General features: G+C 38.8%; 3 protein-coding genes across 14 annotated transcripts in view; all 3 read left to right on the forward strand.

Annotated features, from left to right (window-relative positions):
- klc1a (kinesin light chain 1a) overlaps nucleotides 1–2863 on the forward strand; it is a 34441-nt gene extending 31578 nt beyond the window's left edge. For all 7 annotated transcript variants that reach the window (XM_077539609.1, XM_077539612.1, XM_077539607.1 and 4 more), the window contains one exon: nucleotides 932–2863. In XM_077539609.1, the coding sequence (XP_077395735.1) occupies nucleotides 932–997 (66 nt within the window). In that variant the 3' untranslated portion in view covers nucleotides 998–2863. The remainder of the gene's footprint in view (nucleotides 1–931) is intronic.
- A 1093-nt stretch (nucleotides 2864–3956) lies between these two features.
- zfyve21 (zinc finger, FYVE domain containing 21) lies at nucleotides 3957–14513 on the forward strand. Of its 2 annotated transcripts, XM_077539560.1 has the most exons (8): nucleotides 3957–4174; nucleotides 6590–6640; nucleotides 6717–6885; nucleotides 7329–7404; nucleotides 9694–9785; nucleotides 10502–10579; nucleotides 12290–12429; nucleotides 12502–14513. In XM_077539560.1, exons 1-8 carry the CDS (start codon nucleotides 4049–4051, stop codon nucleotides 12538–12540), a joined length of 771 nt encoding a protein of 256 aa, XP_077395686.1. In that variant the 5' UTR covers nucleotides 3957–4048; the 3' UTR covers nucleotides 12541–14513. The 2 variants fall into 2 exon arrangements, with proteins under 2 accessions (XP_077395686.1, XP_077395687.1); XM_077539561.1 differs by lacking the exon at nucleotides 10502–10579 and having other exon boundaries at nucleotides 3961–4174.
- A 582-nt stretch (nucleotides 14514–15095) lies between these two features.
- The window catches only part of brf1a (BRF1 general transcription factor IIIB subunit a), a 56478-nt gene continuing 47888 nt past the window's right edge, over nucleotides 15096–23685 (forward strand). For 2 of the 5 annotated variants that reach the window (XM_077537950.1, XM_077537953.1), the window contains exons 1-6: nucleotides 15098–15515; nucleotides 15634–15712; nucleotides 16808–17036; nucleotides 19402–19482; nucleotides 19557–19730; nucleotides 22210–22241. In XM_077537950.1, the coding sequence (XP_077394076.1) occupies nucleotides 16856–17036; nucleotides 19402–19482; nucleotides 19557–19730; nucleotides 22210–22241 (468 nt within the window). In that variant the 5' untranslated portion in view covers nucleotides 15098–15515; nucleotides 15634–15712; nucleotides 16808–16855. The other 3 variants (XM_077537954.1, XM_077537952.1, XM_077537951.1) reach the window with 3 other exon arrangements.

Consider the following 23685-nt stretch of genomic DNA (forward strand, 5'->3'; position numbering starts at 1 on the left):
AAAACTTTTTTTTCATAAATTTTCAAATTGCATGTAAAATTTCCAACTTTTTTGTATGGTTAAAATGTTTTTCACATAAAATTAAGATTTTTTTTGTCACTTTGAATTATGACTGCTGATTGAAACTCTTGTTTGTAAATACATGTATTTTCACTTTTCTTATTTTTTAAAACTCATGAATTAACTTTTTTTCTTCATTTAAAATATCTTTTTCTCTCTCTCTCTACAATTCCATATTTTTCTTTCATAATTGTCATTAGATTATGTCACGTTTTGTGGTCGAATGATGACATTGAAAAGAAAAACTGCAAAATGATCTTGATTGAAAATATGAAAATATGTTTCGTGTGATCATAAGGACAATGTTGTCATTCAACTTGAACGTTTGATTACAGCATGTTGCCATTCAACTAACATGTTTTTCTACTTTATAATGCATAATAAGAGTTGAGTTTTGAATGATGTCATGTTTATGCTATTTCTTTCCATTTATAATCCATTCTGTGATCAAGCGAACATTTCCAACTCGCTAATTTGGTGACATTTATGTCATCATTTGAGCGACTGAAAATGAGAGCGGGCTAACTTGTTTTCGTCACATTGCACAAGACTAATGTAAAGTTTTCGGGCACATCTTCGGGGGGGATTTGAAAATTCAACTTCCAATTTTAAAATGTTGACAAATTTAATGACGTCAGATTCCATTGCTTGCACTTTGAACAGCTGCGGTACTGTCACTTTGAGCTTCTATTTAATGTTCGGATTATTTAATCAATCTTGAAAATGGGACTTAGCTCATCATTGCAGTAATTGATCAGGAAATGTTCAAACGGACGAGTGACGTCTTTTTCCGTCATTGGCAGCAAACGCGTGAAATGAAGTTTGGATCCATTTGAGTAATTCTTTTTTTTTTTTTTTTTACGCCATCCAGGAACGAAATCATCGTCTGAGGAAGAGTCGCGACCTGAGCGCAAGCCACACTGACCTGGCGCGTTGACGCTCGCCACCACCTTTCCTTTACTACTAATTGTAAATAGCATTTTTTTTTTTTTTTTTGGAGCCTGTAACGTCGCGCAAAATTTTGCTTACAAGTTCCAGCGCAACTGGCTGGGGAAAAATGAGAAAAAGAAAAAAAAAGAGCGAATACTTTTTTGCGACTGACGATTGTTGGCCAACGTGGACACTCGGGTCGTCCTTCCACGCACTGATGTGTTAATTCCCAGAAAAAAATTGATATTAAAAAAAACAAAAAAAATTGTGATTCTATGGGGGAAAGTTCTGACTTTTTTTTTTATGTGGATGTTGTCATTTTGAGACGTAAAATGACAAGAAATTACACCAAAAACTTAACATATTACAAGAAAAAATGTTCATTTACATTTTGAATAAGTTGGTATTTTACATTAAAAAAAGGCAAGAATGCATACGTCTGACAAAAAATGTTTGAATTTTATGACAATCAAGTCCTCATTTGAAGACTTGAAATTACAGCAGCCAGCACCCAAAAAGAAAGAAAAAGTTAGTTTCTGAAGTCTGGCTTTAAAATTGTATATGCATGACAAAATTTTATGACAAAAATGTTTTGACTTTCACACGGAGGGGGAAAAAAAAAGCCTAATTTTAAAACTGAAAATTACAACAGTCATCACGGAAAAGTTGGAATATTACAAGGAAAAAATTTTAATTTGACGTGGAAAAGAATCAGTATTTTACATTTGAAATTTTACAAAATCTTAAAAAAAAAAAAATGCAGTTTTCTGAAAAATAAATTTTAAAAAAGTACATGACCAAAAAAACTCTAAATAACAAAAAACAAAACAAAAAATCTACACTCACAACAAAAAAAGTTTGAATTTTATGAAAACAAGTTATAATTTTACTTGAAAATAAAAATATTTAAATTAGCATGAAAAGTTATCATTTTACAGCAAGTCAAAATTTTAGAAAAAAAAAAAGAAAAAAAAAGTAATTTTCTGATGGAAAAAGTTTAACTGTTAAAGGCTAAAAGTTGCAATTGTAAGTGTAAAATGTGGGAATGTTTTGACGTGGAAGAAAGTCTGACCTGGATGGTGGATTTTCATGCAAAAAAAAAAAAAAAAAGTATAAAAATGTACAGATTTGTTGTTTTTGTTTTGCAATAATTGCAGTGTGACTACAAGCAAATAGTTGACAAACTGGACTTTGTCGTGTAAATATTCTGTGTTATCTGGACAACCAAAAGACTAACGTAAGACTTTTCCAGCAATGCTTTATTTTATTTTATTTTTTTGTCTTTTATTTTGTTACTTTTGCAGGGTTGTGCAATAAGCCTCATTTTGCTTTTTTGTATGATATTCACGTCCAAAATGTCGATGAAGGCCGCCGTCATTCCCCATGCTTGTTGTCATTTCCCAAAACTTGATGACATTACAATTATGCATGATAACAACATTTGTGAAACTAGACTAAGTGCGTGGGAATGCTGAAAGCTGAATGCTAAGAGTTTGAATGCATGTGGAATGCTTATGAAGTAAATTGGGAGATAAATTATGAAATTATGACCTCCTGGTTACTGGACAATGCACTTACAAACTGTGCCGACGAGCAGTGTAAGACACTTGGTAATGATGCTATGTTACATGTATGGAAAGTGATACTTAGGAAAAAGTTCAATGTCTGTCCCATTGAAAATGAATGGGGGAAAAAAGTTGATATTACAAGTTGAATTGTGCAAATACTCTTAAGTAATGTCGAATCATACGATATATACCCCGGGAGGTGTCAATTTTTGAAGTTAGCTGAAATTTGAACAGTGTAAATTGGATATATTATGTGGGAGTTGTTACGCGGCAAAAAAGTGTGGAGAATAAAAATCACAATAACATATGTGGGAATGCTTCAGAAATCCCCTCGATTAAAGCGACTGTTAATCGGTCTTTTTTTTTTTTTTTTTTTTCGTCCCCCTTTGGCGTGGATGCACTGACAACCAACCAACAAGCAGCAGCACAGTGATGATGTCATGCCATTGACAGGAAATCCATACATGTGTAAATGTTTGAAAACTGTCCACTACAAACTCTTGAGTGGCAACTATAGTTTATAAGTTGGCAAATGAGAAATTCAAAAGTCAAAACAATTCCCCATTTTTTTTTTTTTACTTTTGATTTAATTTAATTTTAATTAATTTTTAATTTAGGAAAAAAAAACTGACTAATGAGCAATTCCCAACTGTCTCGAAATAAAAAAAAAATTATTTTGTTTGTTTTGCAGACATTACTAATATTGTTCATGACTATTTCAATAATGTATTAAAAAAAAACATTAAAATATAACAAATGTAGAGTTAAAAACAAACACAATCTGTTGGGGTTTTTTTAATGGCTATTTTTGTGTGTGGGTGTGTGTGTGTGGCCAATAGTTTTATTTATTTATTTATTTATTTATTTTTAATAGAAGAATTTAGTTCTATTATCTAAAAAAATAGTTTGTGCAAAAGCAAATATCTCCCATGGGTATTTCTAATATTTTACAGATGTCTCTTTTTTTGAACGACCACTGTAAATATCTTAAAAAAAAATAATAATAATAATCCAGTGCTTCAAAAGCAAATCATGTTTGCACCCTTGCTCTTTTTTTTTTTTAGCTATCCCTGTGTAATGTACTTTTTTTTTATTTTTATGAAATCATAGTTATATATATTTAAAAAAAATACATTTACAATCCTGTGCGTGATCTTACTTTCTATTTATTTTAAATACCCATCATCTAAAACCTTGACAGCTGTGAGAATAAACGCACAAAAAAGGTAACTTTTCATTTTTGTTGTATTTGTTTATTTGTGACGAAAAGCAAAAGTTTGCAAACGTGTCGGACTGGGCGTGGCGGCCAACTCAAAAACCAAAACAGTGCGCTGGCAGCGCTTTAAACCACGTGACCTGATCCACGCGCCTTCATTGGCCCGCCGACCTGCCAATCCAGCGGCTCTGGGGGCGTGTCCGCAGTCACTACCAGTACCACTCGCCTTCCATAGAAAGCCAAAAGACTAAGAGGAAAAGGGGCGCAAAAAAAAATGTCTTCGGTTCCCGACGGCAAGAAGCTGGTCCGCAGCCCGAGCGGCCTACGCATGGTGGCCGAGAACGGAGCCTTCAACAGTCCCTTCTGCCTGGACGAGCCGAGATGGGTGCCCGACAAAGACGTGAGACTAAATCTAATTTTCTCTACGCTGAAGCTTCTGTAAAGACTAGTGGAGACTGAGCGTTTCCGTTTGAAGTTCGCAAAATAAAACGCTTACATTTTCGCTATATTGGAGCAAAACCTCAAATTAAATTAAAACGCAAGTACTTATAGTCGCTTATCATGTTTAACAAACTCGTGTAATAGTTATATAATCAAAGCCTTTGAACAGTTTTTGTGGCGGTGAAAGCCAAACTCTTATTTTGAATCGTGTGACAAACGTCCGGCGTGTGAACCGTGCGAAATTCGGTAAGTTTAACGGGACTTGTTCGGCAGTTTGGCTAAGCTAACAAACTAAAATAAAAGCTTGTTGATTCTCGAAATATAACAACAACCCCCTCTGCCCCTCCACGATGCAGCCTTTTATTAATATTTTGTGTACTTTCGGTGACAAAGCGGAGCTTGTTTGTTGTGACGTAACTGCTTTGCTTTGGCAAAGCTACCAACAGTGTTTGTTACACACGCAAAAGACAAACACGCTATGAAGTGACTGTCAAGTTAATGATTACTAATTTAATCAAGTTTTTTTTTGTTTTGTTTTGTTTTTGTTTTGTTTTTACAATAACTTTAATGCCACTTATAAACTCTCATGTGCAATTACGGGTTGCACCCTGTAGATCAAAATTGGAACTAAACCTTGATTTAAAATAAAATAAAATAAAAAACCGACCAGCATTCGTCCGAAAAAACAAACAAAAAAACATTTTCTCTATTCACATTTTTCTGCACTTGACCAAAATGGACGAACTGGAGATACAAGCCATTGTGTGAACCCAGGTAGTTTTGGCTTTGTATTTAAAATTTGAATTCCTAAACTGAATTACTCGTATACCAAATAGTTTGTGAACAGAAAATAACAGGTCAACCCTGGAAGTTTTTATTTAACGGTTTAGCTCAGAAACTGAATTGTTTATGAACCAAAAAATAGTACATGAGCCAAGGTAATTTTTTTGAGAATGTAGTTTGAAACTGAATTGTTGGTGAACCAAATGTAAGTGCGTGAACCAAGGTCATTTTTATTACAAAATTTAATTTGTCAACCAAATTGTTCTTAAGCTAATTGTGAACCAAAATGTGTATTAACTGAGATGATCCTTATAATAATAATAATAATAATAATAATAATAATAATAATAATAATTTAAAAAAAAAAGAACCAAATTGTGTGAAGTTTGTGAACTGATTTGTCAGTGAATTTAAAAGTGGATAAAACGAGGTATTTGAAAATTTTCTTTGAATAGTTGCTAAACCAAATTGTTCATAAACGGAATGGTTTGTGAACTACAAATAGTGCGTAAAGCAAAGTGTATATTTTTTTTAATTTAGTTCCTAATCACATTGATGAACCAACAATAGTTTGTAAACATACACGTAATTTTTATTTTAAAGTTTTTAAAGGGACACTTGACTCATTGAGCCATTTTTAGAAGTAAAAAGTTAATATTTTGTCTATAATTAAGGTGGATACTTCATTATTTTTTCATGTACAATTAATACCTTTAAAACGTTATATTTCTACTTGCTGTCGGCTGATGATATCACCAGTGCTGAGGAAATAGGTAACGGCCAATCAAGGCTCACCTGTTTTCTGGGTGTGGTCAGTAATCTGAGCCATGATTGGTCGTGACCTACTTCCTCAGCACAGGTGATGTCATCTTCAGTCGACAGCAAGTAGAAGAATTACATTTTAAAGGTATTAATTGTACATGAAAAATAATGAAGTTATCACATTAATTATAGACAAAATATGAACTTTTTACCGCTGAAAATGGCTCTATGAGTCAAGTATCCCTTTAAAAAGTAATTTTTCTACATGCTGTCAACTGATGATGACATCACCTGTGCTGAGGAAGTAGTTTAACGACCAATCATGGCTCAGTTTGTTGACCAAACCCAGAAAAAAAGGTGAGCCATGATTGATCGTTAACTACTTCCTCAGCACGGGTGATGTCATCATCAGTCGACAGCAACAGGAAAAAAAATTGCTTTTAAAGGTATTAATTGTATTAAAAAAAAAAATGTTATCAAATTCTGGACAAAATATCAACTTTGAACTGCTAAAAATTGTTCAATGAGTCAGGTGTCCCTTTAAATTAAAAAATATATATATATATATCCGGCAAGGTAATTTATATTAAGGAATTTAGTTTGTAAATCCAAGTGATGAACCAAATATTACATAAACAGCTAATTAATTTATTTAAAAAATTTAAATTGTTCATGAAGCAAAAACTAGTGTGCGAACTGAGCTCATTTTAATTTGCCAATGTATTTTGTGAGCCAAATTGTTCTTAAACCGAATTGTTGTTGAACAGATTTCACTTCTTTCCATTTTTCTCAGCATGTTATGTAACCACTTCCTGTTTTCCCTCCTCAGTGTCAAAAATGTATGCAGTGCGAGACCAAGTTTGCCTTCATGAAGCGCAAGGTCTGTTCATTTTTTATTTTTATTTTTTTTCCCCCTCCCTTACCACGTCACCAAACCTGTCTCGTTCCCCGCGCAGCACCACTGTCGGCGCTGTGGCCGCTGCTTCTGCGACAAGTGCTGCAGCCAGAAGGTGGCGCTGCCGCGCATGAGCTTCGTGGACCCGGTGCGGCAGTGCTCCCAGTGCAGCCTGCTGTCGCAAAAGGAGAGCGACTTCTACGAAAAGCAGATCAAAGTGCTCGTGGCAGGTGAGTGGTCACGTGACGAGCTAGCTAGCTAGCGCCTCTCATCGAAGATATTGCCGCAATATTTGTGTTTTGGATTGAGAGAAGTAATAGCACATCTGTCCTAGATGGGACGCATGTTTTGTCTTGGATGGATTTGGGATCGGGTACAAAATGGCGGCGATATTATGTGGCGTAAATGTGACGAGTTACTACTTCTTCTAGCTTGGCTTGCTAGCACACAGATATCACTGTTGACCCCTAGTGGCTATGAGCAGTATGACATCATTGCAAAGTGTGTTTGATCTTGTAAGTTAGTCGAAGAAAAAGGTTTTAACTTTTTTGTTAGGACCGAGAAGCATCATGTCACGTTTTCCCTTGGAAAAAAATGTGCTAAAATTAAACATGATAAAAAAATAAATAAAAAATCTGTATATGATTTGTTGTTTTTGTGTGTGAATGTACAGGAAGTCCCTTCCTGGTCACTCGGGACACGTCTGACAAGTGTGCAACCATGACCTCTCGTCTCTCCAACAACCACAGGTCAACAAAAACAAATATTTGCATGTTACTCTGCACCAAAAATAGTCACACAATTTAGCAATTTAGAGTATTTGGGTTTTTGTAAAAAAATAAATAAATGTGTGTATATATATATATATATATATATATATATATATACACTCCTGATCAAAATCTTAAGACCAGTTAAAAAATTGCAAGAATTTGCATTTTGCACTGTTGTATCTTAAGAAGGTTCTAAGTAGAGTTTCAGAATGCAAAAAGAAGAAATGGGAACAAGAGACCAAATGTTTTGAACAGGCAATTAATTGAAAAGAACAATTTAACTGAAATAGGCTGTTCATCAGCTGATCAAAAGTTTAAGACCATAGCTCAAAAAAAGCCCTAAAACAGAAATTAAAGTCTCGAAAACAGACTCAGTAATGAGTAACTCCACCATTATTGTTGATCACTTCAAAAATTTGTGTTGGCATGCTTGATGCGAGTGTTTCCAAAAGGCTTGTAGGAATGTTGCTCCAAGTGGTGAAGATGGCTTCACGAAGGGCATCCACTCTCTGGAACTGATGTCCATTTTTGTAAACTTCCCTTGCCATCCATCCCCAAATGTTCTCAATTGGATTTAGATCAGGGGAACATGCAGGATGATCCAAAAGAGTGATGTTATTCTCCTGAAAAAAATCCTCTGTCAGACGGGCATTGCGAATTGCAGCATTGTCCTGCTGAAAAACCCAGTCATCACCACACAGACGAGGGCCCTCAGTCATGAGGGATGAACGTTGCAACATCTCCACGTAGCCAGCTGCTTTTTGACGCCCCTGCATAACCTGTAGCTCCATTGTTCCATTGAAGGAAAAAGCATCCCAGATCATGATGGCGCCCCCTCCGCTGTGCCGTGTTGAAAAAATTTCAGGTGGCATCTCCTTGTCATGCCAGTAGCGTTGGAAGCCATCAGGACCATCAAGGTTAATTTTTTTCTCATCAGAGAATAAAACTTTCTTCCAACTTTGAACGTCCCATGTTTGGTGCTCCCTTGCAAAGGCCAAACGGGCAATTTTGTGGCGTTGCAGGAGACGTGGCCTTTGAAGACGTTTTTTGTTTTTCAAGCCGTTCCTTTGCAGATGCCGTCTGATGGTTATTGGGCTGCAGTCAGCACCAGAAATGGCCTTAATTTGGGATGAGCATCGCCCCGTCTCTTGATGGGCAGCCATTCGGATCCTCCGGCTCGGTGCCGGTGAGATTTTTTTGGGTCTACCACTTGATTTTTTTGATCCATAAACCTCAGGATCTTTTAAGAAATGCAAAATGACTGTCTTACTGCGTCCAACCTCAGCAGCGATAGCACGTTGTGAGAGGGCTTGTCTATGCAGCTCAACAATCCTGCCACTTTCGAAGGCAGTGAGTTTTTTTTGCTTTTCCCATCAAAAGGTCTTGACAGTGTGATTACTTGACAGAAAATGACATGGAATCCAAATTTTTGCACAGATTTGGGCTTTTAAAGGATGTGGTCTTAAACTTTTGATCAGCTGATGAACAGCCTATTTCAGTTCAATTGTTCTTTTCAATAAATTGCCTGCTCAAAATATTTGGTCTCTTGTTCCCATTTCTTCTTTTTGCATTCTGAAACTCTACTTAGAACCTTCTTAAGATACAACAGTGGAAAATGCAAATTCTTGCAATTTTTTAACTGGTCTTAAGATTTTGATCAGGAGTGTATATATATATATATATATATATATATATATATATATATATATATATATATATATATATATATATATATAGAATTTTCTATAGGACAGTCGGCTAAAAAGTTGTTTGTATTTTCTGTTCCACCTTCAAACTGTTCAGCAGCTCAAATTTGGAATGAAAAATATGAGGAATTTATTTATTTTTTAATTATTACAGTATACAGTATATATTTTCTATCTCCAGAATGCAATGTCGTGTAGCGACGGGACAAACGCCGTTGGAAAGGTCTCGTCGAGCCGAATCCCCGGATGTCCGTATGTCCCCCGTCGGGCGTACGGTTCGAGAGATAGAAAGACCCAAAAAAAAAAAAAAGTTTAAAAACAAGCCATTCTAAATTAGGAAATATCATTGTACAATGATGGAGTTTATAAGATGGGAAAAGGGTAAAAGTCATGACATCATGAAATAGAACTTCCAAGTTTGTGGTGTGCATGGTTTTGGCCACCAGGGGGCGTACATTACATAAACTGCTCAGAAAGCTCCGGTCAAATGAGTCAGTCGTGGCAGAGGATAAAGAATGCATGCCTCCTCTAACATGTTGCACCCTCCTCCGCTCATCAGGTTCCTGTTCCTGGACGGCGAGAACAACTTTGAGGTGGAGTTGAATCGCATCACCACCATACAGGTCCTGACGGACACGACCAATCCCGCAGGTGAGGGACTGGAACGCCTTTCACACATTTTGACATTTACCCCCTTGCGTCTCGTCTTTTGTCTCACGTTTGTCTTCACGGGGCGCCCGCTCAGATTCACATGGACATCTCCAATAGGTGACCAATCACTGTGACACCCCACCAGGCGACGGCTCCTTCATTGGGTGTCCATTCACTCTTGCACCTTGACCAGGCGACCATTCGTTTATCTCCATTTATCTGTCTTCATTCGGGGTCCACTCACTTTTACATCTCCACCAGGCGTCCACTCATTCATTGGGTGTCCATTCACTTTTGCATCGTGACCAGGCGACCATTCATTTTTCATCTCCAGTTATCTGTCTTCATTCGGCATCCATCACTTTTACATCCCCACCCAGGTGTCCACTCATTCATTGGGTGTCCACTCACTTTTGCATTGTGGCCAGGCGACCGTTCGTTTTTATCTCCATTTTTCTGTCTTCATTCAGCGTACACTCACTTTTGCATCCCCACCAGGCGACCACTCCTGCAACATATCCTCTGTGTCCACTCGTTTTTGCATGACCTGGCGACCATTCATTTCATCTCAGTGTGCAAACTGGATGTGATTTTAGAGTTGATTTGAGTTGAGAGCTTGCGAATGGAAGGATGAAACTGGTAAGTCAGGGTCACAGCATCTTAACACTTGCGCCTCTTCTCACTTGTGCTGCGTTGATTGGTCGCGTCGGGCCCAGGTTTGTCCTTCTTGGGATGTCAAGAGAATGAGCTGGACACTGGTGGCGGCCTGCTGGATGCTGGTTGCGCCTGCGAAGGTTAGCGCCACTCGCTGTCCATCCTTGGGACTGCATCAGACTTCTTATTCGCCACTGATGTTTTGTTTTGGCTTCCAAAACACCATTAGCATTCATGCTAATGCTCAATGTTTTCTGTTGCATGCATGTGAAGAGTGATCCCTCCTGTTACATTTGAGCATCTTTGTTTCTGTCTTCATTCATTGCGTTCTGTCCAGTGTTAGCGCTAATGCTAATGCGTTATCATAATGTGTTTTTGTTTTGAAATGCATGAAGTTTCTCTGTAGTCACGTTAAGATTTTTGTACAGTGTTAGCATTCATGGTAAAAGTAGCCTAGGGCTTTGTACTGTTTTTGTTTTGGCTTGTGGTTTGTTTTCACTTGCTAGCATCCAAGGTATCAGTGTGTTCCATAAGTGTGAATGGCAGGTAATTTATGACAGCGGACTATTATTATAGCTATAACTAATCACACTTAACAGATAAGAAAAATAAAAAAAATATTATTGGCAGATGAATAAAAATAAAATAGAATATTCATAGCATTGACAAGAAATATAAACCTCAAATACTTTCGATGGGAATGTTGCCCCTCCCAACATGGCTACCAAGTAGGGCAGGTCTGTTAGCCAACGTGTAATCAAGACACATAAATCTTGTTAAAGGAGAAGTCAACTTAAAAAAATTTGTTTTTGACAATATGTTCTATGCAGACCCACTTGTCTAAACATGACATTCTGATTAATATTTCATTTGTGGAAGAGGCGTTATGAAGCAAAATTCAGCCACTTTTATCCATCTCAGGCGGTGGCCGTTTTGCCACTTGCTGTCGACTGAAGATGACGTCACAGTTGCTCAGGTAACAACCAATCATAGCTCAGCTTCCAAAAAACGTGATTGGTCGTTGTCTGAGCAACTGTGAAGTCATCTTAAACTAGCAAAATGGCTGCCCCCTGAGATGGATAAAAACTGCTGAATTTTGCTTCATAACTCTTATTCCACAAATGTAAAATTCTTCAGAATGTCATGTTTTAACATTATTTTCAAGAAATGGTTAAGGGTGACTTCCACTTCAAAACGATTAATTAACAAAAACAGTCGATTTATGGCCTCCATTAATCAGTAGCATCACTGTTAGCATCAATGCTAATGGTAAAAGTGTTTCATCGAGTAACTAGGGCTAATATTTGCGCTATAGCTAATTCCTGTCATGATATTTATGGCTTCCATTAATCAGTAGCATCACTATTAGCATCGAGCTAATGGTAAAAGTGTTTCATCGAGTGACTAGTGCTAGTATTAGCTCGATGCTAATGGTAAAAGTGTTTCGTCGAGTGACTAGTGCTAGTATTAGCTCGATGCTAATGGTAAAAGTGTTTCATCGAGTGACTAGTGCTGGTATTAGCACTAAAGCTAATGTCCTGTCATATTTTTGGTCTCCGTTCATTAGTAGCATCACTGTTAGCATTGATGCTAATCCTAAAAGTGTTTCATCAAGTGACTTGGGCTAGTATTAGTGCTAAAGCTAATGCCCTGTCATGATATTTTTGGTCTCCGTTCATAAGTAGCATCACTGTTAGTATCAATGCTAATGCTAAAAGTGTTTCATCCTGGCGTTTTGTTTTTGAAACCGCATCCCCATTTTGTGGCATCATCAATCGTGACTTCTCCTGCGTCCACGTTAGCATCCGCGCTGATGCTAATGGTCTATCTGTGCTGTGTGCGTTGCGCAGGCACGTCTCCGCGCGCGGTGGGCATGCTGGTCAAGTACAAGCCGTCGGGCGAGCAGGACGTACAGCAGCTGCGACTGGACGCCGGCGCCAGCGAGGAAGAGAAGAAGGCGGCCGAGTCATGGCTGCTGGCCATGCACAAGGTCCCCGCCAATCGTCACACGCATCCGTCCGTCACGCCCGCTAACTGCTAACGTCTCTCCCGTCACTTGCAGGCGGCCAAGCTACTCTACGAGTCTCGGGAGCACCAGTGAGTCGTCGTCATCCGCGGACCGATGCCCAAAGAAGCTTTTTTTTTTTGTTGTTTGTTTTTTTCTTCTCCTTTTTCTCCGACGGCCTCCATTTTGTACTCGTCGTGTTTAACTTATTTCTACTTGTGACGTCGGCCATCTTGTAATTAGCATTTTGTCGTACGACGCTCAGCAGGCGGCGGCTTCACATTGGTGTGTGGTCGGTTGTGAAAGGAATGGTGGGGAATGTAGTCCAGGAAGTGTTTGGACATGCGTCGTCGTACCTATTTTACAGTGTTGGTCTTCCTTGCCTTTTGTGATTTGGACCTCAGGGCGTTTTTTTTGTTTTTTTGGGGGTTTTTTTTTCCCTCCAATGTGACAGGAGTTTGGGGAACAAAAAAAAAGCGTCCAGACGAGGATGCTCAGGTTGGGCCTTTGAGGGGCGGGGCTTCCAATTGTGGGTGGTTAAGAAGGTTAAGGTTGGAACTGGGCTGCAGTTAACATGGAAGGGGGGGTGGCACACATACGGACCACTTCATTCTTTAAAATGAAATTTTTAATTTTTGTTTCATTTTAATTAAGAAATGTGATGTTTTGATGCAAATCTGGCCCAACATTTGTTTACATGAAAACTGTCTACATTTAATGTGTTGCCCCTAAAATGATGAGTACATGCAGACTTATCCATTTCCCAACGGTAAATTTTTTTTTTAAACAATTTTCGGCAGTGAAAAGTGAATATTTTAGTCCAGAATGAATTTGGTAACTTCCATTATTTTTCATGTACAGTTAATACCTTTCTAAAAAGTAATTTTTGTACTTGCTGTCGACTGATGATGACATCACCCGTGCTGAGGAAGTAGCTAACTACCATGGCTCACCTGTTTTCTGAGTTTGGTCAGTAAACTGAACCATAATTAGCTGTTACCACAGGTGATGTCATCATAAGTCGATAGCAAGTGTGAAAAATTACTTTTTAAAAGATACAAAATAATGAAGTTACCACATTAATTATAGACAGAAATATTCACTTTTTAACACTGAAAATGACAGGATGTGAACTAAAAAAATGAAATTTGTTGAAAAAGGTTGGAGTGCAATTATAATAAGTGCTTAGTTTTAATTGAAAATGGCTTACTTGAAACAGAATTCCTCAATGTTCCCTTGCAGTTTTTTTTTTTTTTTTTTTTTTTTAATTTTGCACATGTTGGTGCTGTTAACTCATTGGCTGGGAACTTTACATTTTTAACATGTCACTTATTCACAGATTTGGACAGTTGCCGAATTGAAAATATATTGAACATTTTCAAATGTTTCAAATAAGTATTTTAACGTACATTACTAAGCTAATAATGATTGTTTTAATTGTGAAATATTTAGCAAGCAGAGTCCGTTCAAAAGTGGGCCGTGTAGTCCAGGCGAGGGTTCGAGTTCGAGGTCATCATGTCAACAGTAAAAAAGTTTATATTTTGTCTATCATGAATTTGATATGTAATAATTTTTCATGTATGATTAGTACCTTTTTAAAAAGTCCTTTTGCCACTGGCTGTCGACTGAAAATGACGTCACACATTGAGGTAACATCCAATCACGGCTCAAAGCTGTGATTGGTTGTTACCTGATCCCTTTAAAAAAAAAAAAAAAAAAAAAATCCTTGACACAAATAATGAACCTTTATTACAAAATTAGTAAAGCATCCCTTTTATGTGTCCTGATTGTCTTCTGAGAAGATGATGCACACGTTTTGGAGGTTTTGTAGATGAAGGATGTCGAACGAAGAGCACAAATCCGAGCAGATGAAGGACAACTCGTCACTTGATTTAATCAAGTGGGGGTGACAAAAAAAACAAACCAAAAAAAAACCCCATCAAACTCAGCTTTTAACATTGCTGCTAAAAAGTATTTTTCTATGCTCAATTGTGTTGGCGTTCAGTGGATTTGTATACACCAGCACCTCATTTATTGACAGCAATTGGGAATAAAAAGCAGTATTTCTCCTTTGGACTCCTTTCGTTGTGCTATCATATATGTATTTATTTGTTAAATAATTTACTAAACTACTTAACTGTGAATTAGATCTTTTTGGGAGAAATATGACAGTATGGTGTCAAAATGTCATATTTTGGACAGGTTTGTTGAGACTTAAGTACTAATACACATGTTTAATTTGTTATGGCCAATGGGAAAATGGCCGCGGAAAAGACGGCAATTCCGTCTTCCGGTCGGGTTTCACAAGTCATGCTTTGATTCCGGTTCCGGTTTGCGACGTGTGGGCCGCGTCCCGTCGGAAACGGCGCTGATGTGTGGAAACCCGGAAGTTGGAAGTAGAAATTTGACGTTTTGATGCTACAATATCTTTTTTTTTTTTTTTTTTTTTTAATGTAATGTATATTTAAATAATAATAATAATAATAATAATAATAAATAAATAAATAATAATATATTTAAAATAAATAAATACATCTATATTTTCATGAACATTAAAATTTGACAGGAGTAAAGCGGTCATTCATTTGAAATTAATTTTAGTATGTATTTTGAAAAAGATATCTGACGTAATGCCTTGTAATTGAACAGGTGCTTGCGTGCGTATTTGTGAGCTTCCGGTGCGGTCCTGACGTCACGCGGAGCTCACGTGAACACGTTGAAAAAAAACACAATATAGCAAATAAATGCTGCCAAACTGTTTAATTGTTTTGTGGTCGGCTTCTACCATTTAAAATGCAACTTGAACTGACTCGAACCCCCCTCCACTGTCAAGCTTAGTTGGTATCGTCCGAGCGACCACACGTGCATTGGGAAGTGAGGCTTTTTTTGTTGTTGTTGTTTGTGCCCCTCCCCTCCCCTCCCTTAACAACGTAGCAAAATTAAGTCCAGTACTACTTGTACTAAATACACACATGCGTAGAGAAGGAGAAGCACACACGCGCACACAACGTGTTTTGAGGGGTGGGGGTCCGGCGAGCACGCGCACGTCACTCATCCACGCCGGGTTTCAGGTACGTGCACGTGTGTAGTGTCCACCCGGTTTGAGCTAGCTTGCAGCAGGCTACATAAAATCCAGATTCTGATCAAAGTGTGTCCTCGTTGGGCTGTTTTGTCCACTTCTTTTTTTAGTTGCAGTGACGCGTGGCCGGAGAGCGAGCGAGTAGCGGACGGCGGCGGTGCCACGTAAGCTAGCCGGCTAAAAACGAAGGTACGTCCAGAATAGTCACTTTCCCCGACGGTTCTCCTAATGTTTGTGCGTTTAACTCCGTTTTAAAGTCGATTTTGACTGACCTTTAATTCATGTCGAAATATTTTATTTTTATTTTATTGTGCTGTCATGGGGGGGGGGGGGGATGTCACGTTGGGGTCTCTGTGACGTCAACACGCATGGAGGAAGTTTCAAAGCGTGGATCAATGAACGACGGCTAACAAGTTGGCCCAAGTGAATAATTTTTTTTTCTTTGTCATGGCAATAACAATCTGTTCAACCTGTCACAAAAAGTCACATTTTAGAACAATGAAAAGAAGGTAACCATTCTTAAAGGGGTACTTTACTTATTTAGCCATTTTTGGCAGTCAAAGGTTAATATTTTTTCTATAATAAATGTGATATTTTCATTATTTTCCATTTACAATTAGTACCACATTTTGCAACTTGCTATCAACTGAAAATGACATCACAATGTGCTCAGGTAACACCCAATCACAGCTCAGCTTGTGATTGTCACATGACCAAACCTAGAAAACGTAAACTGTGATTGGCCGTTACCTAAGCACTGAGCACATGTGATGTCATTTTCAGTCGACAACAAGTGTCAAATTGTTTTTTAAAACTATTAATTGTGCATGAAAAATAATGAAAGTATCAAATTAATTATACGGACAAAATCGTAACTTTTTATTACTAAAAATGGGTTAAATAAGTGAAATAGCCTTTTAATGATAAACGATAAAATGGGCGGGTTTCATCTGTATTTTCTCAAATTTCATATTTATGCATTCTTAACTGTCCTCTTAAGTGATTAGCAGTACCATTATTGTTAACAATGCAAGGTAAATCCAATGAAATAGTGGAACGCACATGGTACTCTCTGTAAGCCAAAGAAAAAGTGAAACCACCTCAAACGGTATGTTTAAGCTATGCAGACATTTGCTGGCATTTCGCTTTTTTTGTTCCACGTCAGAGCTTTGTTTTTCCTGAGAATGTCTGTCTGTCACTTTGCAACCTTGTCATGTTAACGTTAATTTATTTCAAACGATATACATTTATATTAAAAAAATAAATAAATCTAATTGTGTTCAGTGTGAACTGTGACGGGTGCGAGAGCACCCCCCCTCGTCAGCGGCCAAGATGAAACCGACGTGCAAGAACTGCGGCAGCTCCGACGTGGATGTGGATCACGCGCGCGGAGACGCCGTCTGCATGACCTGCGGCTCCGTGCTGGAGGACAGCATCATCGTCTCCGAGGTGGAGTTTGTCGAGTCGGGAGGAGGAGGCTCGCTCGCCGTCGGACAGTTTGTCTCCTCGGAAGGTCAGAACCCGAAAAGTTTGGATGGCGGGGCGTTGGGGCACGTCACCCTCAGGTCCGAGGCCTCGCACATGCCTCTGGCTGCCATTCCGTTTGGATAGCTGAATTGAATTTGGATTATCACTGCAACCTTGTAACCCGGGGCTGCCTCTGACGCACACTCACACATATACACAATAAAAAAAAAAATGAAATAAAATTAAACACTAAATGTTCTACGGGATAATCACATGGAAAAGAAAAACATTTTGAGTAAATAAAGATGAGAAGTTCTAGTAGGCTTTCACAAGGTTATCTACGGGCCATTTCATGGGATATGATCGATAAGCAAGTTCTAGAAAATAGGCTTGTTATGTTCTAGAAGGTAAACACAAGATGTTCTAAAAGACCAACACCAGCAGTTCTAGACCAAACAGGAGAGGTTCTATCAGGTAGACAAGATAAAGAATTTATTCTAGAAGATTATCTCTTGAGCCTAGCATGAAATATTCCGCAAGATCAACACTTGAAACTTACAATGTTGAGGCTTTTTCATTGGTTAAACAGTTGGTTCTTATTGGACAAAATCACGTTCTAGTAGATGAGCCAGAAAGGTTCAGCGGTACATTCTAGAACTGGTAAAAAGTATTTTGTGCAAATGACCAAATACATAATTATTGATTGATTGACAACCACTGTGATCAAGGCAGTCGGCTCATACCATAACTGCGCTCAGACCCGTCACCAGAAAGAAATTGTAGGGGGGGCATTACCTTTTTTGGGGGGGGCACACTTTATCAACGTAAATCTAATGTTCATCAGGTTGAACAGCGGCATTGTGACAACTGCAAAAGTATTCAGAAATATTTTCTGTCACTTAAAAGCGGCAGTTCGTTCTGAAATCTAAAAGACAAACTGAAAAAAAAATGTGTAGTTCATTTAGCATTTATTCAACTCAAAAGTTCATTTGAAACAAATCCACTCTTCACTTCTGTAAACAACTATGTCCGAATGAATGACTCTGTGACCCAGCCCCTTCTATCTGGAATTGGCTACAAGTTGCCTTCATTTGCATGTTGGATTAGGGCTGTACGATATGGACAAAATTTCCTTTCATTTTTGCCAGTCATCTCTATTCTTTGATCTTTGACTCAGCATGAGACTTCACATCATTTTACTTTTTTTTTTTTTATAGTGCCTTCTCTATTTTGTGTTATTTTATTTCTATACTTATACAGATTTTTTTTTTTAGTATTTTATTTGCGTGTATACTTATCTACTTATATTTACTCTAATTAATTTTATTTTGTGTTATTTTATTTCACTTGTGTCTACTAAAAGACTAATTTCTATTCCATGCACAGCACTTTGTATGCAGCAATGGCTGTTTTAAAGTGATTTAGAAATAAGGTTGAGTTATGTCGATGATATACAGAAACAACATATGGGTTCAGTGAAAAACTAAGCAGAATATCAATCCAAAAGGATGCGCAAAGTGCTGTTTTTTTTTATTAGAACTTAGTGACAGTCATCAACATGAACAAACTTGGCAATAAAAAAAAAAAAAGAGAATTCAACTCACATTGTACTGCAACTGCTTTAGTGATAAATAATTTTATGCTCCTTAGTTGTTGTTGTGTATGTGTGACTGCTTGGGTCTGTTAACAGCATACTGTGTATTGCTACAATTCATCCGTGCTGTGTGGCTTGACTAATTAAAATAAAAGTTTGACACTCACTTGTAAACGTAACCAGTGGACTCAGGATTCCCATTGATGTCAACTGTGTCATGCTGGATCGAGGCACGACGTGCTCACTGCTCAGTCCTTGTGCCAGCGCCAGCCGGCAAATGCGCACTATCTACCCGGAAGTAGATTTGGCTAAGGCACGTCTGCAGAGCGCGCGTCTCCCCCCACCCCACCCCTCCTGATCCTGATCCTGATTGTCATTGGCTTGCTTAGTTGTCAATCACAGCCAAACTTGAAAGGAGGTATGTGTTTGGCTGGCACGCCATGCTTGACTTAAAACAGAAGGCGCAAGTTTACGTGACTGATAGGACGAATAGTTGGTGAGTCATCTTGCTAGGGCGGGCACGGCTGACTGACAGGGCGGGCACGGACCCCCAAGGCCCGCCCATGGCGACGGGTCCGACTGCGCTTGAGCTTTGACTCCCACCAAGTGTCCACGTGTCTTGTGATGTTGTAGTTCACAGAGTGCCCACAAGAGTGTGCTATTGTCTTACTGCTGATCTCGCACTCTTGTAGGACCTGGTTTGGTTTGATGACCTGAATTTGCCTTTTTCAATTCATGACATCATATTATGGCAGAACGTAAACTTGTATCGTCCTGCTGTGTGTGTAAAAGTGTTTGAAAGTGTTTGTGTGTGCAGGCGGCGCCAAGAATCCATCGTTTGGAGACGGTCATCTGGCCCACGAGGGGAAAGAGTCGCGAGCGCAGACGCTGTACAGAGGTAAAAGTTAACAACTTGTGTCGGTTCTTGTCGGGCCTTTTCCACTCACCCCCACTTTTTATGTGGTTTTGTAGCCAAGCAGCACATCAGCGTTTTGGGCCACCAGCTTCAGCTGAACCAGCATTGCATGGACACGGCCTTCAACTTCTACAAGATGGCCCTGGCCAAGCACCTGACATCAGGACGCAAGGCGGCGCACGTCATGGCTGCCTGCATCTACCTGGTGTGTCGCACCGAGGGAACGCCGCGTATCCTTTTTCTCTGTCGCTGACGCCGTCGCACTTGATTGCAAGGCAGCAGAACAACATGCAGGTGGAGCCTCTAATTCAGCCGTTCTGACACGTGCCACTAGAGGGAGCTACTGCAGCACACTTTGAGAAGCACTCTTCTACAAGCTCAAATGCGCAAGTTATTGATGAGGGGAAAACCACTTGGCACATAGTAGAACAAAAATACTCTTGAAAGACACTTAATTGAGATGATCGAGAAGGCAACCTCTTGATGTACTGAAAGATATGTCCTTGATATTCTAGAAACTAAAACTCTTGACGTTTTAAAGGTCAAATATTTGAGATGTAGAACTGTAGCAGATAGGCTCGTTTAGGTGTTCGAGACCATCAGTCGACACTTCTAGATGTGAAGTTCTAGAAGATAAACCAAAAGGAGGTCTAGAAATAAACAGGATGAGGTTTTCTAGTTTCAACACTTCTAGAAGTGAAATTCTAGAAGTTAAATAGACAAGGAACTTTAGAAAACTAGGTTTAAGGTCTGAGGTTTTCTAGAGACTCAGTACTTACACAAGTGAGGTTCTAGAAGTTAAACACAAGTTGAGCACTGCTAGGTAAACAGTTCGAAGTGTCATAGAGCCTCCACACTCTAAAAATGAAGATCTAGAAGTTAAATTCATGAGCGTTAGAAGATAAACACTATGAGGTTTTTCTCGAGACCTATAAGTGAAGTTCTAGAAGATAAATACATGAAGAGGTCTAGAAGGTAAGCTGTTTGAGGTTCTATAAAGTAAGATTTAGAAGTTAAATACATGAGGCGCGTTAAGAAAATAAACAGTATGAGGTCTTCTAGTTTCAGCACTTGTATAAGTGAAGTTCTAGAGTCTAGAACTTCACTTCTTGTATTTAACTTCTAGAATCTAGAAGTTAAATACATGAGGAGCATTACTAGGTAAACAGTTTGAGGTGTCGTAGAGCTTCCGCACTTCTAGAAATGAAGATGTAGAAGTTAAATGGATGAGTGTTAGAAGATAAACACCATGAGGTTTTCTAGAGATGCAACACTCCGAGAAGGGAATTTCTAGAAATTAAATACATGAGCACTAATAGGCAAACAAGTTGAGGTTTCCTCGAGCCTCCACACTTCTTGAAATGAAGATCTAGAAGTTAAATACACGAGGAGCTTTAGAAGATAAACGCTATGAGTTTTCTAGAAACTCAACACTTCTAGAGGTGAAATTCTAGCCGTTAACTACATGAGCACTGCTGGTTAAAGTTTGAGGTTTCCTAGAGCCCTCCACACTTCTAGAAATTAAGATCTAGAATTTAAATGCATGAGCGTGAGAAGATAAACAGCTATGAGGTTTTCTAGAGACTCAACACACTTCAAGAAGTGGTCTAAAAATTAAATGCATGAGCTCTAAAGGGCAATTTGAGGTTTCCTCCACTCTTTAGAAATGAAGATCTAGAAGTTAAATACTTGAGCGTTAGAAGATAAACAGCTATGAGGTTTTTCTAGAGACTCAACACTTCAAGAAGTGAAGTTCTAGAAATTAATTAAATACACGAGAAGCTTTAGAAGATAAACGCTATGAGTTTTTCTAGGAACTCAACACTTGGAGAAGTGAAATTCTAGAAGTTAAATACACGAGGAGCACTATTATGTAAAGTTTGAAGTGTTCTAGAAGACAACCTATTGCAAGGTTCTGGAAGATAAACTACTTGCTATGTACTAGAAGGCAAACAGAAGTTAAATAGTTAGATGAAATTGATGAGATGATAATGTAAATAAGTTGTAGTGTTCTTGAAGACAACCACTTGAGATGTTCTGGAGGCAGTGCACGTGATATTCTAGAAGCTTAATATTTGAGATGTATTGTAGTAGGTCAACAATTTGAAATGTTCTAGAAACCAAACACTTGGTGCCCTTGAAGTTAAATACAAAAGGAACTCTAGAAGGTAATCAACCTCTTTGTAGTGTTCTAGAAGACAACCTACTGAGAGGTTCTGGAGGATAACTACTTGCCTTGTTCTAGAATGTGAACCAGAGGTCACATATTTAAGATAGGGTAGTAGAGTGGCAGTTTGAGAGGAGAATATAAATAAGTTGAAGTGTTCTTGAAGACAACCACTTGAGATATCCTGGAATGTAGTGCATGTTGTATCCAAGAAGCAAAATACTTAAGATATAGTAGTAAGCCAATAGTTCAATATATTCTAAAAACGAAACACTTGACCTTCTAGAGCTCCTCATGTATTTAACGTCTGATATAAGCCCTGTGTAGTGTTCTAGACAAGTAACAAAGAGGTTTTGGTTGATAACTATTTTGATTTGTTCTAGAATGCAATAATTGATCTACTAGAATATTTGATTTGTGCTAATTACTTCAAATCTTCCAGAAAGTATCAAACCTTTGTCTCAAAAAGCTCATGTCATTTTCTGAGGTAAAGAACGTTTATCTTCACGTTTTCAGTTGCTGACTTAACAGCTGCGGTGCAGACATGTTGTTGGACCTCAGCGACATCGTCCAGGTATGTCGAGTGCTCTCGTCACGTGTTGACGTCTGATGCATGTCGTGACTTAATTAATGACATGAGTCAACTTTGGCAGCCCGCAAATAGTGAAAGCCGAGTGAGAGTACATTCTGAGGCACAGATGCTGCTGGGGGTGGGCGGGGGCATTTTTTACACACACACACACACACACACACACACATACACACAAGCAGCTGTCCTGGTGGAGTCCCTCCCACCCAACACGCCCACTTGTGGCATGCGTGCATGTGCCATTAGTCTGGGACGACTCGATCAACTGACGTGATATCATGACGGGAATCGAACCCAAAACTCACAGATGCACAGCTTGCGCAGCTTAGTCAAGTTGAAATTGGACCCCCAATCTAGCAACTTCTACTTCCTGTGACACTCTCACTTCCTGTTGTGTTGGTGCTACTTCTTGTGTTACTCTTGTTGAGACTGCTTTTACTTTATACGATACTTTGTCTTGCACTTCCTGTTTAAGTTTGAGTTTCTTCCTGTTTGTTACTTTCTGTGCGACTGTTTGCGCGTGACTTCCCACGTGACTGGTCACTTATTGATGTCTTACTTCCTGTGTGCTACTTAGTTTGATTTTTGGCTACTGTGTTACTTCCTGTGTGTTTGTAGTAAGAGAAGGAAACAGTAAACAAGCGTCCAACATTCCGGGCTCGCATGTAAATTCCTGGCTGGAATTCTATTCCCAGAATAGCAGCGGCCTGCAGAAGGCTTAATTGTGGAAGGGGGGGTGTTCGAGAGACACCCCCCGCCCCTCGAGGGCAGAGTTGCAGAGATCACAGGCAGGTTCGAGACCCTTTGCCGCCTTCTGTCCACGCTTCATTTGTGGCGGGTGCTGGCAAAGGAAGTCAAAAGGACGACTCGTGTTTGTCATGCAGCCTTTCGCTTTCAGACAGATAGACAGGCAGGATGGGGGAGGGGTTTATATTGGGGGCGGGTTCCAGCCCAGCCTTCTAGAGGGTGCAGACAATGAAACATCTGTGACACGCACACCTGTCACACATTTGGATCGCACGCATGTTGCATCAATAAAGTGATTGGAAAAAAAAAAATCTTGAAGTGGTGAAATTGTGTGCGACTACTGACAGAGGGCGCTAAACTCAAATGAATGGAGAATTATATATTAGTGAGATGGTGTTGTACACTGCATGTTATGCAAGAGAAAGGGGTGGGGAATGATTATTATATTTTTTTTTGGTCCAACTTGACAGCGTGAGACCAACGCTTTCTGCTGGTGTGGCTGCATTAGAGTGCCTCGTTGTTGTGGTGTGGAAAACCCCTGCAAGGACCTGGTGGGACATATTCAGCTGCTAGAGGCTTTAAATGGAAATATTTTTGCAGCTCAAACATGCGCTTTATGTTTAAGAGTTTTGTTTTTTTTCTTCTTCAATGGTTAAGTGTATCAATTGATTTGATTGGGGGA

Source organism: Festucalex cinctus, chromosome 12 (assembly GCF_051991245.1).
Source record: "Festucalex cinctus isolate MCC-2025b chromosome 12, RoL_Fcin_1.0, whole genome shotgun sequence".
Taxonomy (NCBI): Eukaryota; Metazoa; Chordata; class Actinopteri; order Syngnathiformes; family Syngnathidae; genus Festucalex; species Festucalex cinctus.

Excerpts from the sequence above, each read along its gene's own strand:
- zfyve21 (XM_077539560.1), top strand. The coding sequence starts at position 4,049 with ATGTCTTCGGTTCCCGACGGCAAGAAGCTGGTCCGCAGCCCGAGCGGC. Across the intron at positions 6,641-6,716 it reads TTGCCTTCATGAAGCGCAAG|CACCACTGTCGGCGCTGTGG; the intron begins GTCTGTTCATTT and ends TTCCCCGCGCAG. Across the intron at positions 12,430-12,501 it reads GGCTGCTGGCCATGCACAAG|GCGGCCAAGCTACTCTACGA; the intron begins GTCCCCGCCAAT and ends CGTCACTTGCAG.